The 20,070-nt window shown below is 40.4% G+C and overlaps 1 protein-coding gene across 1 annotated transcript; it reads right to left on the bottom strand.

Moving 5' to 3' along the window:
* Positions 1-1,956: 1,956 nt before the first annotated feature.
* MSL3 (MSL complex subunit 3) lies at positions 1,957-19,120 on the bottom strand. The gene is made up of 13 exons (XM_054163653.1): positions 18,942-19,120; positions 16,907-16,989; positions 16,286-16,381; positions 15,633-15,733; positions 14,622-14,713; positions 13,720-13,842; positions 13,172-13,332; positions 12,055-12,213; positions 11,366-11,628; positions 10,894-11,003; positions 10,609-10,708; positions 10,114-10,198; positions 1,957-2,958 (listed from the first exon to the last, which is right to left on the bottom strand). The coding sequence occupies exons 1-13, from the start codon at positions 19,038-19,040 to the stop codon at positions 2,859-2,861; spliced, it is 1,572 nt and encodes a 523-aa protein (XP_054019628.1). The 5' UTR covers positions 19,041-19,120; the 3' UTR covers positions 1,957-2,858.
* Between the last annotated feature and the right edge of the window lie 950 nt (positions 19,121-20,070).

The following is a 20,070-nucleotide window of genomic DNA, read 5'->3' as shown; positions in this document are numbered from 1 at the left end:
GACTTCCTTAAAGGCACAAACAAAAGCCCCTTAATTTGGAACCAGAGCATATGTGAGATATGCATACATACAGCAATGCCAGTCCTGCCCATTTACCTGCTTTCTTACCACAGGAGGCTGCCTCTGAAGTCAGCTGGCAGACTTGCTGATATGAACACTGCCTAGCCTGCTTCAGACACTTTTGTCACATTTCTTCAGCTAACCTAAGCCGTTTTGACTGAATCAGGTTAAAAAGAATTGATACAAGTAGCTCTATAAACAGCAACCAACAAATGACAACGAGCTAAGTGCAGAAACCTCTCATCAGGTTGGATATGAATGCCACCAAAATTCTAGTCAGTCAAGCACATTCAAACAGTTACAGATTCACACCAGCAGGTTACCTACACTATAAAGCTTTCCCTATGGCCACCCAAGCCCTTGAATATTCCACTCCAAGTGAATTTCAGGGGACACGCTAATAAGTCTCCATACGTTTCCAGACCAGTACTCGTCGCCCTCCTAGGCAATCAGGTTCAAGTTTTTGCAAATCTCTTGCACTGCTTCATCTTAAAACAAAATAAATTAAAAATCAGGTATAAAAAACCAAAAGCAGTAAAGGAAGTGTGACAGTATGCAAGGGGGGTGGCAAAGATGTACATTAATGCAATTGAAGTCCAAACTTTCTGAATTCAAAGAGATACTTGTCCGGGGAAGGCATGTCAATTCAAGTTTTGCAGTTGTTACGAGAACAACCTAGTTTGCAATGTAATATCCAACAGCAGCTTCAAGACATTTTCACAGATGTTTGTCCACACAAAAACTACACTAATGGGACCTTCAAAACTGTCACCCCCATCACATCTGTGAGAATCATGCTGTATTGACAAGGCAACACCAACAGATTTAACAGCAGAAAGTGTCATTTTAGGAGTTTGAAAGTGTCTCACAATAAGGTTTAAACTCTGTTCAGAACTTGCCTTATACCCATAGGTACCAACAGTAGAACCCACAGATTTGCCATATTATACATACACTTAACATTCCTGCAATAGAAAGGAGAAAGGGTGAAGTTACAGGCAATATTCCAAGACTAACCTCATTAGACTGGCAGTGATGTTTTGTGGAATTGTGTCTTCAGAATCACAGGGTCAAAGCCTAGAATGAAACAGGTCTACAAAGTGGATTTTGAGGTCCTTGTATTCTGCTAGCTCCAAAACTTTTGTAACTTGAAAAAAAGACTGGAGCTTACAGACGGGGGGGTTGGCACAACAAGCATTGAAAAAAATAAATGCCACTGAAGAGCAATCTTCAGAAATACTGATCCCCAAAGCTGCATGCACCCAGGCCAAGCATTTGGTTAACAATCATCAACAAACTTGCATTAAAAGTTTTTTTTCCTAGAAAGCAGTTCTAAATTGCTAACACCAAGGTAAGCTTTATCTTTCCAGTTCAAAAGCTTTAACACACAAGCACACTGAAAAAAGTAAGTGACAGTAAATGCCAACACTGGGTTTCAGATTTTATCTGGCATCTTAGACTGAGCATGCCATTTACATTGGAAAGATGATTCCTCCTAACTACTAGCTTCTGCCAAGCTGGGAGGATTGGGTTGAGTTCTGCCCTACAGGTTAGGTGCTCCAATGGAAGTCGTCTGAACTAGGAAGGATTAAGGAGTGATTAAAGCAGTAGAGTCTGTCAGCCTTGAGTCCTATTTTGTCTCAGCATTTTTACAATCTGTGTCTGTCTTGCCACAGCAGAGGATTCTGAAGGCCACAGTTCTGTGTCGTGGATGAGGGTCTGATGACAATCAAGACAAGAATTATTTCAATCAGTTTCTGCTGAATGTGCTGTCAGGTCTCTAGAAACACAGTTCTCATTGAATTCCTATTTCCAGAGCAAGTATTTAATGATGTCTAACAAGATATCCTTCAAGTCTGCAGAATAAAATCCAGTGACACTGAAAGGGCTCCTCCCTGTGCTGTCGATGCTCCCAACCTCTCACTACGTGCACAATTTGCAATCCCAAAATCACTAGCCAAGCACAAACAAGATGTTTTAGACTATCAAAATCAGACATTTACACAGCAACCACTGTGGACTTTATTAAGAAAAGAAGTGTTTGTCAGTTAAACTGCCATCACTTTGACTACTCCACTTTGCAGAAAGTCGCCTTTCAGACTGGCTCTGGAAATCATTTATTGCCAGGTAAATACTGGCCCACTGGCAACACATGCTTTCCTTGGAACTCTGGCAGGCTTACTATGAAAAGAGTATATACATCTATACACACCTTTGCAAAATGCAAAGTAAGCAATACATCTTTCATTCAAGCAAGGAAGTCATTGTTGAGGCAGATGTCATGCTAGCCAGACAACAAAATCACATTTACATCAAGCAACACTTTCCATCATGACTGTTCCACGACAAAATTAAAGTGCAATTTGTGAGGAAAACACAATCCATAAGGTATCAGGTGTCCATTCTCTTCACTTAACTGTGTAGTCAAGCCTTATTCCCCAGGTTGCAGAGTTTGGACTAAAACAAAGCACAGCATGATGATCTATCTTCATTAAAATGTCCTGTTGCTAATGCATCTGCTTTTGCCTCCTTTCTTCTTTAATAGTCCTATGCATTAGAAGTCAGAACAAGGCTTCTTTATTCATGAGTTATATTCAGTCCTCTATGCAACTCAATGCTGTCTATACACATCTCTGAAAATAAGTTCTCTGTTCCCAGGTAATCCAACCATCACAGAAGTTATTCCCCTGTTTCTTCAGAAGTTGTTTTATTCCTTTTTCATCTTCATCCTGTAGCCACATGGCAAAATAGCATGGTCATGGGCTACACAGAGTAGGATTTAACCTTCATTAATAGCTTCAGTAGATGGCCCGGGGGTTTTTAGTACTGTAGTAGGCTTCACATGCAGCTACATAAGCAGATTCTGGGAAGAAATCATCATGGTATTCTGCTAAAAACCTGAGAAGAAAGCACACCAAATAAAAGAACATGAATCATTTAAGAGAAAAATTATTTTCACATTAATTTTCAGGATCAGCAAAACCCCAGTCTGGGAAGCAGGAATTATTACACTTGGAAATTTGGCATATAGAAGGCTTGCCCTATTTTTCAAGCCTTTAGATAGTGAGAAAGAGCATTCCTCTGCAATTCTCAAATCCAGATGACAATAAAAAGTTTGCTAAACTAAAAACCAAACAAACCAACCAACCCCAAAGTGATCCAGAAGTTGACGCTATGCTTGGCAAAGAGCACACACAAACCCCCTGTCACAGAAGGCGAGAACATCTGGACATGACATTGAGACACTTGAACTTCGTGTCCAGAGAAGGGCAACAAGGCTGGGGAGAGGCCTTGAGCACAGCCCTGTGAGGAGAGGCTGAGGGAGCTGGGGTTGTTTAGCCTGGAGAAGAGGAGGCTCAGGGGTGACCTCATTGCTCTCTACAACTACCTGAAGAGAGGTTGTAGCCAGGAGGGGGTTGGTCTCTTCTCCCAGGCAACAGCACCATAGAATACATAGAATAAACCAGGTTGGAAGAGACCTTCAAGATCATCGCGTCCAACCCATCAACCAATCCAACACCGCCCAACTAACCCATGGCACCAAGCACCCTGTCAAGTCTTCTCCTAAAAACCTCCAGTGATGGCGACTCCACCACCTCCCCAGGCAGCCCATTCCAATGGGCAATCACTCTTTCTGTATAGAACTTTTTTCTAACATCCAGCCTGAACCTCCCCTGGCGCAGCCTGAGACTGTGTCCAGAACAAGGGGACACAAGTTCTGCCACAGACTAACATCACAAACTATCATAATAAATGTGTAAGAGCTAAGTAAATGTAGAAGTTCCATTCTTCATTCACACAATCCTACTTCAGCATACTTTTGAAGTATTCATATTGTGCTAGTTTCTCATTGGCTCCAACAGCAGCCTCCAGGCTTATTAAACAGCACAAAGGATTATGTAATTAAGGTTGAGAGATAGTTTTTTAACAAAAATCTATTAATATTATCTTGCTAAATAAAAAAAAAAAGTTCAGTATCACAGCACATTAGAGTTTCATTATAATTTCCTATTTACAGAAATAAAGGCACTTAAATAAACTAAATCAAACCAGCAGTGAAGCATTTTCCTCTGCAAGAACAAAATACAGTCACAATGAATGCACAAGTTAATAAACATGGAGTCCAAATTAGCTGAACTTTGGCACAAGAATGAACCAGAAGTAGTTTTACTATTTTCTTGAACAAAAACCCCCAAACTAACACCAAACACACCAAGAACAATTAACACAAAGAACAAATCCAGATTAAAATCACCAATATTTGATTAATACATTGTTTGAACTAGCCCCTCATTAAAACCATTTAGCACGCACTTTTCTAGGCTTACCAGGACATAAACTGCTCCAATACTTCATAAAAGATTTGGTTGTTGTGTTGTTCACACCCCCCCAACCCCCTTTTCTTTTTCACTCATGAGGTAGAGATACCTCTTAGGATATAAACCAAAACAAGAACAACTCAGAATCATCACTGAAATGTCATTCATCTGCACTAAACACCCAGCCACTCCCCACTGTGGAAAAACCACTCCAAAAGAGTATTGAAATTATAGTAACTCAGAAACTAGTGAAATACTCAATTCATCCACTGCTGTGACCTCTGACTGTAGTTAGCTATGAATCACCTTCTGGGATATATGTGAGAGGTTGGTATGAATTAAGTATGATAGGGCCTAGAACTTAACAGACTTGAATCAAACTTTTGGTATACTTAGACTGCCCAAGATTAAGATGAGACAAATGAAACTTGATTAGTAACTCTTCATAACACACATTAATGACTTCAAGAGATAAACACTAAGTACAAACTATTGGAGCTGATCACATTCTTAGCATCAACTAACATTTCATAGAACATAGTATCAAGTGCTAGATCACAGAAGGCAGTACACCTTAAAAGAACATCAGTAACCCAAAAGAACCTTCAAAGGACACTAGATAGATGACAGTTCCAACAATTTAAGGAAAACAGGTTAATTTTCTCTTACAATCCCGAGCTGTGAATGCCAGTTTGGTACAAGCTAAAGTGACAGCTGGTAAAGATGAGAAACTTAGCTGAGCTGCAGGCAGAACGCACGCAGTCAGATGTACATCTCCATTCTTAATGTAACACTTGTGAAAAGCAAAACACCCCAGAGCTAGCAAATACAAATTGCTTTCTGCAGAGAAGTAGGAAGGAGCAGACAAAAGAACACAATGTCAGCTTCTGTCCCACTTCCTTGTACCTCTGTACAGAAAGAGCAGTGGTCCTTCTGAAGCTGCTTTCTATTCACACATCACAGTGCGGAAAGCTGCCACAGAAATGTTTGGAATCTCATGACTCTTGGCTCTTGGCCATTTCACTGATGTTTTGCTCTTGGAAAAGCTGAAATAGCACCAAGATTAACTTCACAGGCACCTGCAAGTCATGAGCCAAGATTTAAAAACAGAGGGAGCAGTACTTAGCAGGCAGAGCTAAGTCACCAGAACAGATTAAGTGAAAAACTACAGATGTTGATTCTGAAATGCAGTATCTCAAGAACCACACCAAAGGAACCAATAGGCTTGTTTTGTTGACTGGATGCTTGGCATTCATCTGCAGAGAAAATTGAGATCATGTACTGTGGCCTTTCAAGGGCAAGGAGTGAGAATTCTGAAGATACCAAACTACCACTGCAACATTCAGCTCAGACTGAGAGAAACTTAGAAATCGTAACCTCCAGCAGCACTTCTAGGAAAACATTCCTGCAATGTTTATTACAATGCTAATTACATGCAAGTAGAGTTCCTCCCTTTTAAAGTGTTTCAAAACTTAACACAAAAGTTCCTTTACATTTTTGTGCCTTTAAATCCACCCCTGTCCACTGACACTTAGAATCCTGGGGTTTCTTACATTTAGGCTCCAGTTACATTAAGTTTTCTACTATGTCAACATTTCTGTGCAGCATAGGTGCTTTTCTGCTAAGTAACAGGCTAATCCCCAAACTGAAAGGCAAATAGAAAGGCCTTAATCAATGTAAGATAGAGTAGCAGAACTGCATTTTTATTTGTCTTCCAAGAAGTGATTCTTGATAAAGTTGAAAGATGACAACTGATTAAATCACAACGAGCAGGAACTCCGTCACAAGCAACTTCACCTGGAGATGTTCTCTACTCATTCACCGTATGCAATGCTCATTTTTTCACTCAGGAAGCCACTAGCAACATCTCATTAGCTGCACATTAGCACAGACTAGTGGTCGTAATTCATCACTGCAATTGTACTACACCAAAAAACTTCGTGCTACCAAACCCACAGAGCTAAGTCTTAAAGTAATTTCAAACCAATTGTCATCTTTCTGTATATACACACATTGTATCTAATGTGGTCACATTCTGATTTGGCTTTCTTCTCAAAATACTCAGCATTATTAAACCACTTTTCTATCCATGAAGCAGAAACAATAGATACAAGCAGGCTGCAAAACATCAGGAAGAAAGAGATTTAAATGGAAAACCGTAACTTACAGGTGATACTGAGTTTGAAATATGAGTAGGTTCAATAAGCCCAAGTGTTTGCCATTAAGAATGTAGTTTTCCATAATGTAAGATACTATATGTTGGCCTCATATGGAAAAGTGCCTTAGACATTTTGCAAGCATTGCTTTAGAAACATTCCATCACTCATTCTTCCATTATTTCATCAAACTCTTAAAATATCTGTGCATCATTCTGGCTGCCTTTTGCTCCCTGAAGTGCAAAGACATTGACTGAAATTACCTCAGTGAAAATGAGTCTTGCTCTTCTAAAAACAGACATGTTGTATTCTTCTAATTTTTAAGCACCTCCTTTGTCAACAGTCCTGAGAAACTGCCTCTCAGATCCCAAAACAGCGTTGCAAATCGAGGCTCAGTGAAAACCAATGGAAATGGCAAAACAAAACCTGGCACATTCTTGCCTATCATTTCTCATCACTTAAGCAGTCTCTGGAGAAATGCTAGGTACCTCACAATACAGCATTCTATTGAAACAAACAAACAGCTGAAATAAACAAAATAGTTAGAAGGCAATATTCACTCTACCTCAGCAACAACTCAAATGAAAGATTTAATCAGGAGTCCTTTGCTGATAAGCTTACCAGTTAGTAGGCACCAGTTACTGTGTGAGCTTCCACTTCTTGCTCCTGACAACTAAACTCAAAATGGTAAAACTCAGTGAAACCAAGAGATGAGCTAGTCACTAAGGTCTCTTTCAGACTGTAAGTATTAGAAATTACCTCAGAGCTAAATTATTTGAAGTGAAGACTAAGAGGTTTGTATTTAATTTGAAACAATAATTTTCCTTCTACAAGTTCTGTAATTGAGGCAATTTACTTTCATGTTCTCTATTAAGGTATTTTCATTATGCACACTTCTAGAAAACTACACTGAGCAGAAAAAGTACAGCTTCTAGTTAATATGAAACTCAAAAAGATGTATTTCATACATCCCTGAACAAATGCATGTTGTCTGGGCAACTGGGATCAATCTTGTCTAGCAGCAATCTGACGGCACGGCTGAAAAAATATTACCCATGTAACATCTCAGTGAATTTAATGCATCTATCAAGTGCTGACTAAACTCAATAAAACAAGCTTCTAGACAAAGTGTTATATTAAAGAGGTATCAGTTCCTCTGCCCACATGAGATTAATGGTACAAATGTTAAAATGAAACTGTAAATTTTACCCATAAAAATCATAATACAAGATTAAATCAGTGTCTATGCCAGAACTACAGAGTTGTGTACCACATGTTTTATTTAAAGCCACATATGGTTCTTATGCTTGGATTACTCTACCTGGAATTCAAAGAAGATTCAGAAGTACTTTTATTAATGCAAAATGACAGCTTCAATCCCTTGTCTGCTGTTAGACAAATCAAGAAGAGGGCAGCATTTCAGCTTGTCATTCATAAGCAATTCCCTAAAAGAAATTAGGCATCCTGAAGCAAACCAGCTGCTACCAACTAATGCAGCCTTGCAGACTCCGCAAGACAGTTCTTAACATTCAAACAGTAAACCAGAACAGAACTGACAAAGATTTTTAATGAGAATCCATTAGTCTTTTCATTCCCAAAAAGGAAAATAGGATGTGAAAATTGAAGAACTAGTACACAATGTGATGAGAAACAGATAATGGAGAAGTATTTCTGTGATGAAAATCAGCTCTGAACAAGTTCCTATAAAATGTAATTGACTACTTTCAATGACATGGGGAAAGAGAAGGAAATGCCCAAATGAAACATGCAGAGTCCCCATGAACACAAGCTGGGGGGAAAAATATTAATTGGCATTTATTTCTGTGTTGTCTATTTGAACACACAGTAGCAGATCTGGAAAGGGAACTAGTCTAAGAAAAGTATCAATGATAAAGCTACCTAAGATCAAGCAGTTCCTACAGCAGTAACTAACTTGGAAGCTTTTTCAGGAACAGTCTCAGTTTGATCAGTCTGAGAAAACCAAAAATCATTATTTCAGCACAGAAAAGAAACCTTGAGAACAGCATCAGCAAAGGAGATGACACTGGCTTAGAAAGCACTTCAAAACAAGCCAGAGTGCTCAAATATTTTGTTGTACCAGACAGGTAACATCCTTGCTATGCATACCTTGGGGGCTCATTCTGCCTTTTTCTTACTATTATTTCTATTTATAGATCACTACACATCTCAACAAGACCATCAGATGCAAAAATAAGACACATCCAGATACTGCCACTAGAACTTGGAGTTTAATAAGCTCCTTACTTGTGTGGAGGACATTTCCTCTGTATTCTACACTGCCACAGCTCATCTATAGAATGGGTTTGAAGACACAGCAGTTAAGATGCTAAAGATTAAAGACCTGCTCTGGCCAACACAGAAGAATCTAAGCAAACATGGATTTGACAAAAACTGATTTGATCCACAGTAAGTTCTTCAAATAATATTCACTCGAAGCAAAAATGGTTTTCCAAAGTAAGTACTAATGGTGTTCTGCTTAACTTAATGCTATTTTTCATGTCTTTGTTTTGTCAGGTCCATATTAGCATAAGAAAAAGCACAGTAGAACTTAAAAATTCAATACTTCAAGAGGAAAATTTTGTATTGCAGAAAAAAAATTAGAGACACCTTTTAATTTCTATAAACAATAGAAGTAAATGCATTTTAAGGATTCTACCCTCGATCTCTATTAGGGCTTTCAATATCCTAGTGCCACACGATGTTACTTTTCAGTGTATGAATACTTAAGAGGCTTTCACCAAAATTAAGTTAGGAGTTCCACATTCATTCAGATGTTTAACATTTACAATGTTACTCTAAGTCTTCCTTGGCAGATTTGTTCCACTGTACTGATGCTTCACAATACAGTGCTGCAGTAGGTATCTTAATTACCACCACAATGTCATGCAAAGACATTAAAGTACCTGACAAACAAAGCTGATCATGGTGCAGGTATGACCACACTGACCCAGACCATGAAGTTAGAGTGGTCAGAAAGCATTTTGAGTTGATCCGAAAGCCACTACAGTGCATCATAGAGCACAGCTCAGTTAGGAGGGACTTTCCTTACCAAAAAAGAAAGAGAAAAGGCAAAACAAAACCAAAACCAACTACAAACAGCCACCAACCAAACAAAACCCCCAAACCTATCATTATTCAAAACATTCTAGAACCCAAGTTTCTCCCCTCTGATACCAATGCAATGTCAAAACTCTCAGTTTACATTCTCAAAACTGACAATGCAGAGTTTGTATTTCTTCATAAACATGTTTCTTAACCACGTCAGATTTGTCATCCTACACATACTACCTAACACTTTTATACTTCAGTTGCCTAATGCTCTATTTATTGAAATTTTAAGTAAGGAGTTCAGGTCCCCTTGCATCTGAGTTATAGAATCAGAAATTCAGTACTCCTCTTTCTTCACATTGCTATTATTAAAGTATTTGTATTAGTTTCATTAACATTCTCATAGTTCTAGGAAATTAACATTTTCTTTCAAGAACCCTCTCTCATTCCAGGGCACTTGGGTCTACCTAACAGTGCAAATGTTGCCGTGGTGCATTGTGTCACATTACCTCAGAAACATTTCAAAGTGTTTCACTAAAGCCTTCAGGTTTTTGTCAGGAAAGCACATCTTCCCCAGTATTTCTGGTAGCTTTACTGTAAATAAGAGAAAAAATGTTTACATTTGTTCTTCTAAAAGCAACTTCTAACTACTTTCATTAACTACGTAGAAAAGAACATAAAGGTTTCTTCTCCTGCAGCCTCTGCTTTTCTTTGCAAGTTACTCAGTGATGTTTCAACACCTTACTGAAATGAAATATGCTGAAAAGGTGAATGCTGCTTGGCTTAATTGATGTTTCATAGTGTACTGGAAGCAATGCTTAAGTGAAGGCTTACAGAGCCAGAAAGAGATCAGCAAGTTTATGAGCAGCCTAACCAATGAAAATGTATGCTTCTCCAGAATAGAACTAGATGTGTTCAGTACATATGGTCACTACAAAAGTAAAGAAAACCCTAAACAGCCAAATAAAGCACTTCTGATTCAGCACAGTTTTCCATCAGTTTACCAAACATCCGTAGCAAATGTTGAGATCCATAGATGTATGAGGGAGGTGGTGGTTGATCACTTGGTGGGTAATTGTCTGGCATCAATTTCCATGATAAAACCTAAACAAGACATGAGAATGTTGGTTATGAAAAGGCTGTAGCACTGTAAGTAATTTAGTCTGTGAAGAACTTCAAAAATTAAAGATGAAATAAGTAATGCAAAAAACCCTCTCACACAGCCCTACTGTGAGAGCTACAACACCTTTCATCACTGAATCTAGGACAGTAACACAAAAGTCTATTACCTCATTCAATTCATTGTTTCTTCTACCTTCAATGCCAGTAAAAACTGCACTCCCCTCTTTGCTAGGAGTCAAAGTTATAGGAGAAGATGATCCACTATGGACAGGTGTTTCTTCAAAAGTCAAGGAGAAAAAACAAAACAAAAGAAATTAGAAATCTTATGACCTGGTTATGGAATTATAAGCTATTAAAAGTAACAGAAGCCTGCAACTTCAGTATTTAAAGACTTAAATGCCAGAATTTCATAAGACAGCCTCACAGAAAAGCAGCTCCTTGAACCTGTGGAGAAATACAGCACCAAGTACTGAGAATATTGCTTTTTACTTCTCCCTTTGGTATAAGCTTCAGCAGTAACTGATACAAACAGTAATGAATATTTTCTTCCATCAATCGGTTCACACTCTAGGGGACATTTAAAAAAAAGCAAGACTTAAAAATCTTGTTTAAAGCAATAATTGAAGGAGCAAACCCTACTTTTTTCCAGGTGCAGGAAGAGCTTTGGCATGGAAGCTGGGGTCTCAAGGTGTCGTCGTTTGGGTTGGGGAGAAGCACTGCTTTCCGATAACCTGTCGCAGTTGGAGCTGTGGCGTGTGGATCGCCTCAGCGACTGCATCATTTCAGGCTCAGCTTTTCGCCTTTTGGGGGTGGCTGGCTCTCCTGTTGTAGGCTGGCTGTCAGTTGACTGAGGTGTTGGTGGATTCAGCAGAGGAGGACTTGGGGAAAGCTCCTCTTGATTTCTAGGAAATGAAGGCAGCTTTACAGAAGTGATCAGGGATCTCCCCCCAGAACAGATCCTTTCACAGATCTCATTAAACACTTATTTCAGTGCCACAGCCTCCCTCACTCCTTCCACTACCAAAATGGAAGCAGACTTATTTTCAAATTTTGAATCTAAAGAACACGAATTTACATTTCACTGTTAATCTTTTCTCCCCACAAAGCTGCAGCACAACTTATCTCAGTCAGTATAAACCTCTTCTGAAATTAATAGAAATTCAGACCCTGAATTCAGGCAAGCAATTCACAGAACAGTTTTGACATTTCAGCAAGATGATTTTTAAGCCCATCTGTAAGAAATCATCCTATTCTGAAGACAGAACCACATGCCATTGCATTTTTTCCTCAGGAGATAAGCAGTATTAGACTTCATATACCAAATCTACCTGTTTGTATTTGTTGAGTTTTCTTTGATGGGAAGAAAGAATTTTGATGAAGTCACCTTCTTAAATTGAGCTTGCTCATAAGGGTAGAGCAAAATTAATGGAAGTGTGAAGTCAAAGGTTATTCTCAGCCCATCCACCATCTCTTTACACAGCTCAACACTAGAGAGAAAAGAGATTATGTATTTCAAAATTGCATGTCAACATTTTTCAGTGTAGTTGTAGGAAATTCCCTTTTATTACAGATCATTAACATCTTAACTATGATATATTGGCTTCATCACTATGTAATACTGTTTAAAAGCCAGCTCAGAAGCAGTGATTGTTGTTGATAACTTCCAAAAAGTACAAGTTCTATGTCTGCTTAATCACGTCAAACAATTGTACAATTGCTCTAGCTGGATGGCCAGGCCCGAAGAAGGGTGGTGAATGGAGTTAAGTCTGGCTGGTGCCCAGTTATTAGGGGTGTCCCCCAGGGTTCAATACTGGTGCCTGTCTCCCGAACTTCTTACTTGGGAGATCATATTACAAAGAAGGAAGATATCAATTGTCAAATAATGAGTGACATCAGTATGAACCAAGACACTCATATAGCCCAAAATATCACAAATAGCATAACTATGCACCATTGAAACGGAATGTGGTAATAAAATAGAGATTAGAGTTACTAGGCAAATTGTTTCCCTACATATTGACTCTAGGGTTTATGATATGTCAGTAAGTCACCTGCACTAGTTTTCTGCAAATGTCTGTACAAAGTTTTTTACCTTTCATAAGATTTGAACCTTTTCAGTTTCACTTAAGCAGGGAATTGTAGTATCAGTTACTCAGTGCTCAAAAAGTTCTTCACAAACAGGCACACATTCCTCAAAATTAGGCACACTACTTACAAGGACTTACATGATAAAAGGAGATATTGATGCCACTGCATAATGGCTTCTCAGATTATAGGTACTCCAATAAACAAATTGTCAGCACTACAGGTATCTGTCAAATATTTTAAGCCCTGTGACTAGACATACATCACATTACAAACTCAGAAATGAACAGCCTGGAAACAGAATACAGAATGCAAGGTCATTCTTCTTGTGACAATAGTGCCGGACTAACTAATACTTACTTCTTCTCTGGTGGCACATAATGAAGATTCATGTTAGCATGTGCAGTCATTTGATGGTGCCGAGACCTTTCATTGGCTGAAAAGGCAGCATTAATAGCAAAATGTTTCACATATGACTCCAGGATGGTTATGATATTTGTCTGACAAGGCAGCTTCACCAGCTGAAAAAGGAACAACAAATTAATACCTTACAAAACCAATTAGCAAATATAAAGGTAAATGTACTGTCTAGTTTAATAAGTCTCTATTGCATAAAGTACTTAATGACCAATTTATTTGAATCCTTTACCTGCACTTCTGATCAATCCTTTATAAATGTCTAGAGAAACAAAAATATACCCACATTAACAAGCTTGCTACATTTCCTGCTTTAAAAAACAGCCTCCACTCTAAACTACTTTGGGGTACTGAAATGACACATTCTTGCAATGGTTTTATTCTTTGTACTGCCTGAGCTTGCCTTTGTAATAAAGGTCAAAGAAACCAGTAGTTATATGTAAGAACTACTTCAAATGGCCTCCCCAGCCCAATGCACATTCATTCCATACCCGTTTTCTTCTATTAATGTAGTAACAATCTTCCTCAAGCTTCTTCTTCAAGACGTCTGGGATTTCTATGCTTATTGCTCGCTCCTCCATATCCCTTTTTGTGTGAGTGTCTTGGTCTTCTTTCTATCACAGACCAGGCCAAGAAAAAAAAATACAGTGGTTGTGCATGTGAACATTAGTGAGAATGAATTTCAGGAGTCAAGATTCAATATGACACAAGTTTTCTAATGAAAGAATCAATTATATGAACTATAGCAAGCACTTAATGGGATTGCAGCCTTACTGTAAGCAATTTAATAGAAGTGCTTTGAAGCCACCCCAAATTTAAGACTTTTTTTTTCTTCTCAGTATTCACTTAAGTATTTAACACAAAAGAATGGACAGGATTTCGTTCTGTTTTGCTGCTTCAGATCAGTTAGACTCTACAGACCTTCAGAACAACTGTACTTCATTTTTGAAGTACAGTTTTTTCTTGAAGTCAGTTTTAAGAGCAGAGTTGAGTTGACAAGGCCATTTCACGGTGAAATACAAAAGCCAGAGAGATCCTGCTGCTACTGGGATTTGTCCAGGCTGCACAGACCCACAGTTTTTACCACATCCACAAATCTGGATGATTTAGTTTGCCAAATTTTCTCTACATAAGCCTTATGTGTAGAAACAAAGGAAAAGAAACAAAATGTGTGTGTTTAGATTAATATCCAGGAACTCCACAAGAATTCCCCAAGCTTCTATGATTTTCAACAAAGGAAAAAACCAAAATCAGCCACAGCAAGCACCAAAGTAAGAAAATGATGCTTTTAATTCCAGTTAAATAACTACCTGTGGCCTATTATTTCATCTACTCCATATTTTCCAGAGTTTCAAACACAGACATTTAAATGCTATTGAGCTCATGAATATACCATTTCTGTCCTTTCTTCAATGTCACTTTCTTCGCTTTTTATTTCTTCATCGGTTCCTTCATCACTGTCATCAGAAGAAGAACTACTTATAGCTGTGTAAAAGAGATTTTACATATTTATCTCTCAGTTCATTGCAGAGGCTAAGATCAAATCATTTCAGGCCTCAATTTAAAAAAAAAAAAGACAAAACCAAAACTAACAAAACAAAAAAACATCCAAAACCCCTCCACAACTACCCTGTCATATTTAGTAAGGAGTAATACTTCTGACTGAATTAAACAAACAAGTACTATTTACAGCACACTAGAAACTTTGCAAATATGTAAGACAAGAAGTTTGCAGAAGTATTCTTGCATCCACTCCATCTGAAAAACACTCACTTCTAAGAGGTCCCTACATTGCTGAACACTCACAGACCTTTTAAATTTTTATTGGATTTTAATTCTGACAGAGGATTAAGGTATTCATCAGTAAGACACCCTGGATCAGTGCAGCAACAGCTGTCAGAACATCAGCTAAATGCCAGCCAGTGCTCCTGGTATTTTTCAAGCTACAACACAAAACGCTATGAAATAAAAGAGTGAACTCAGTCAGTCATCTGACAAGAAATAGACCTTTGTGTCAGGTAGACTGGGGAAAAAGAAAAGCTCACTGCCTCCTAAAATATGTACAAACATTAGCAGGGAAAGAATCTCGTTTTCTAACACCAAACAATTAAAACTGAGGGCTTCTTGCACCTAATACTACACTAAACCAAGCAGCATTAAGCTCTGAAATCACTGGAATAGTTGAGTGGAAGACAAGCCTCTGGAACACAAGGAGAGAGGTACCTTAATAGATGCTTAGCTTGAAATATAGTGCTTAGTCTTTGTATGACTGCCTCCACGCATTTCAAATAGTACTATGATACTCTTATGTCATTCTAATAGCAAGTCAGAGCATGCACTGCAAACCTAGGTCAACGAGTTAAAAGGCAGCATGCCAGTTATGAAAGAAGACAAACAAGCTCACAGTTTTCACTGCTCTCATCATTTTCTTCAGCAGGAAGGCTTTTTAATACAGAGTCAACACCAGGCAACCTGCAACGCCTCTTCTTTCTTCCCTTTCTTCTCCTACAGAACATATAATAGTTCACTGAAATTTGGCTAATATTATTTAATTTCTTAATCCTAGCTAATTACATTACATGCACAGGAAACATTTTTGAGATACTTTAATTAATGTTGAAATAATTTGGACAATGCATATTTTACAGTGGATACATTAATGGCCGTACATTACCTCATATTTGTGTTCTCAAGCAGATCCTCAAGCCATGGCCAACCAATACTAGATTATTGCCTTTGGCTGAAAATACTTCAGGTTTTTCTAAGTTATTTTTCAAGAACATTTCTTTGGGAAGATGTAGATCCAATACACAGGCATTTTGCAGCAACAGTTAAGAATAACATAGTTATTAAGTGTTAGTCATTCAGAGTGTTATTAACAATATACAGGTATCTACCTTTAGTATGACAACAGTAGCTCTCTAGAATACACTGAAGAGGTATCTACCATCTACAGCATGCTCTTAGAAGCCAAGCTCACTTGTGAACACTTGGATGTATTCGTTTGAATCTGAAAGTGATTCTCTCATTCATTTTGAGACCAAAAGTATTTCTTACATGCGAGCCACAGCCTTCCGTGCCAATTTACGCTGTAATCTGCGGTTTTCGTCTGTATCACGAAGAACATGATCTTCAGCTGCCCATCTATCCCAGCTAAGGATAGGTCAAAAGGAAATTATTAATGGCTATGAAAATATGCCACTCATGATTACTAATCAATTAATATACACTAAATCTAAAAAGCACTCTTAATGTCATTCAGAAGCATCACCTGTACCACCTCTTGTATTCACATGGCTTTAATTCTCTACCTAAAACCTCTCTCTCAAACCTTGACTTACCATGTGATAGCATTTGCAGCACAAACTCATGCTCTAGACTACAATCAGACTGCACTCTACATTTAACAAAGTATTAACTCCTTTCATTAATGGAAACCTTGGAGCCACAAGTATGTGCCTGATACCTCAAAGTTTACATTCATGGCTATCAAATTGATCCACTGAAATTTATGGATACAGACCAAGGTGTCACCACGATCAAGTAAACTAAAGGCATTCACAAATCCAAGAATATTCATTCAAACATCAAAGTCCTTTAATAGTCTATGCACTGTTTGTCTTTGCAGAATAAAATAGAAGGGATGGAAAAGCTGAAACTGTGCATACAGGTTCTTACCTTCTGTTCCAACCGTTAAAATGGATCAGATATTCTGGAATCTTTCTGCCTTTCTCATCTTTCCCAACAACAATATCAACGATCTGAAACAATTATTGAATAGCACGTATTAAAAAGCTTGGGAGGAAGTGAGCTGTCCAGTATTTATGGAATTAATGCACAAAGAAAAAAAAAATATTTATGGAAATAAAAATAATTTTGCCACTGAATATTAATAGAAGCAGAAGAAATGGGTTACAGTGTCAGAAAAATTAGCTTTTTTTTGCTGAGCATTTTTGAAGTAAAAGACTACTAACCATCTTTGTGTTGTCCTCAAATATCTCATGCTTTCAAAAGAGACCAAGAAAGATGCAAAGTAATGCAGTAAATCGCAACACAGATATGCAGGTATACATTTGGGCTACTACCGCTTTCTTCTTTGTCCTGTCTCTTCATGCAGACAAAGCAGGAAGCAAGAGTTCAGCAAACAAACTTCAGAAACAACTGCTCTATTGAACAACACTAACTCTTAGCCACAAACCACCGCAAGGTTTTGTAAATATATTGAGTCTTTGTTTGTTTTCTTTCACACACGTAAAATGGGCCGGCCTGGAAGGGCCTGCACCTCAAAAGGACAGGTGGCTGAGCATCAGGACTAGTAATAACAAAGGAATCATTGTGCCTGCACTTGAACAGCCCTCGATAAACAATGTATCTCCAGATGGACCAAGCAGTCACCCAACAACCGTGAAAACTTGGGGACTACAGAATTTAAGAACAATTGATGGAAGCAGGGACAGTTATGCAGAAGCTTTGGGTATTTAAATGTAAGGAAGGAAAACACACTATTCTCTCTTGCACTCAGGTTACCTCTAGGGCTGGCATTTGAAGTTGCACGGAGAGTCAGACCATAAGAATACATACGCAAACAAAAGCCCAAGTACTACAGGAAAGAGGCGTTCCTCGTTGAAGATGTTTGAAAAATACAGAGCTACACAACTAGTAAACTCATAGCAAATAAGGTTGCAAAAACTCCTTTTCACCTCTGTAAGAAAACAAACCCCCCGTAACTGCAAGAACAAATGAGTTAGAAGTTCAAAATTACCTCTTGTCCCACCAATATCCCAAAATAATTATGTTTACATAATGCTCTACCCGTACTATCACTACTCTTAAGGCCACCGCATAGTGCACCTGAACATGGTCCATCAATCACTGCTTGCTAACACATCTGTATATTCTCTTGTACCGCTGGTACCATTTAAAACCTTCTGAAAGGCAAAAGGACAGGAAAGGGAGGAAAGGGAACACATCGAGCTACGCTACTAAAGAAGCGGGTATGAAAGCAAGATTTCAGAATTACTTTGCAGGTGTTCAGCCGAGAACGGAAGGCGGGAACCCAGTCCGACAGTTCCAGAGCGCCTCAGCAACCCCGCTCTCTACCCGACTCGAGAGCAAGACACCGAGGGGCAGGGCTCCACCGCCTCTTTGTCACCCAGGCAGAGGGACGCCTCCACGCTCAGCACAACTACTATGCGCCCCTCCCACCGCCAGGGCGGAGAGGCCGGGGAGGGTAAGGAATCAAGCCCCGCCGAGGGGGCTAGGCTAGGGCAACCGGAGGGCAATGGCAGTACCAGAAGGACAGAGAAGACGAGGTCGGCACCGCCTCGCTTTGTCTCTCAGCCCCGCGACGGCGACCGCCCCCCGCCCCACGGCCTTTTCGCCCTCCCCTCTCTCCGGGCCAGCACCCGCTTCCCGCAACAAGTGCTGCTGGCGGGGCCGCAGCGCACACCGCCTGCCCTCTGACCCCCCCCTTCGTCGGCTGGGTCCGCAGTCGCCTCCCTCTCCGCCTCCCACCCGGGGGCGCGCGCAACGCCCAGCAGCGAGAGTTAACGGCAGCCACGGCCACGAGCCGGGTCCCGCGTCGGCCCCGCCCCGCCCCGCCGCGCTTCCTCCTGCTCGGCTGGCTTCGCCGCTGCCCCGCGGGCGAGGCGGGGGGAAGGAGCGTTGGGTCGGTGAGTGGGAAGGAAAGGCAGGTTCGCGCGCGGCAGGTCACCTTGGCATCATAGAGCACTTTGGCTTTGGTGGGGTCGGGCTCGAAGCAGAGAACTCTCTCCCCTCGGTGAAACTTAAATTTCATTCCCCGCGAGGTCATTTGTTCATCATGGCGCAAAGGAGAGGAGCCCCGCCCCCTCCCCTGGGGGTGGTGCCGCGGCCGGCCCCGCCCCGCCCCTGCCGGCCTCCCGCTCCTCCGGCGAAGGCGGGCGGCTGGGTGGCGAGGAAGCTCTGAAGGGGTTAGGGTGCTGTGTGCGGCGGTTGCCTCAGCCCTCGAGGGGGTGAGATGCGGCCGCCTGCGGCTGCTGCGGAGTCGGGCTGCTGCCTTTGCCCGCCCTGCTACTCCCGGTCACGCGGGCTGCGTGTCATGGCCGGCTGGGAACCCGCCGCGGGAGATGCAGTGGCGAGGGGACACTTCCCTCCGGGCGGGATGGCCGCCCTCTGCCTTGGGCTGGAGAAAGGGTGCTCGGCCCTGGCAAGTTACCCGGCCTTGCCGGCGGTACCCAACCACCCCGCGATCATGGGCCTGCGCTGGGTGTGAGCCCTGTGCTGGGGAGCCTAAGTGCACCCCGAGAACAGCAGCATCTCTTGTCTCCGGTACCACCGCCGCTAAACACCGTCGCACATCTGTTCATTACCCTGTTTCTTCTCCCCTAAACAAAGAACGGCTCTGTACTCCCAAGATGGCTACTTCATGACCTCTCTCAAGATTTGTTTTCTTCTCTAGTGTTGAGCCTTCCTGCAAGAAAATAGACATAAATAGGCTGCTGGATTTGAAACTCGATTACTTAGGGTTCCGTTTAGCTTTCAATTTCAAACTCCCTGAGTCTCAAATACGATGCAAATAGTGGAAATAAAATAATTTGCATTTTTCTTGCTAATGTACTTTATGCTGACTGATGCTTGGAAGAGACTGGGATTCAGTCAGGGAAATACTGCAATTTCCTGCACAACATTATTAGATGCTCCCTTAAGCCATTATAGTTTCAATGCTACTTCAGCATTTCTGCTCTACAGCTGACCATGATACAGCCAGGAGGCTTAGCAAGCCTTGCATAAAGAGCTGTGATTATTTGTGATTATTTAGCATTTCTGAAGTTGGCTTTCTGTAAAAGCTCTTCAGGAAGTGG

This window comes from Dryobates pubescens, chromosome 8 (genome assembly GCF_014839835.1).
Source record: "Dryobates pubescens isolate bDryPub1 chromosome 8, bDryPub1.pri, whole genome shotgun sequence".
NCBI classification, from domain to species: domain Eukaryota; kingdom Metazoa; phylum Chordata; class Aves; order Piciformes; family Picidae; genus Dryobates; species Dryobates pubescens.
This window is presented reverse-complemented; position numbering and strand designations above follow the sequence as displayed.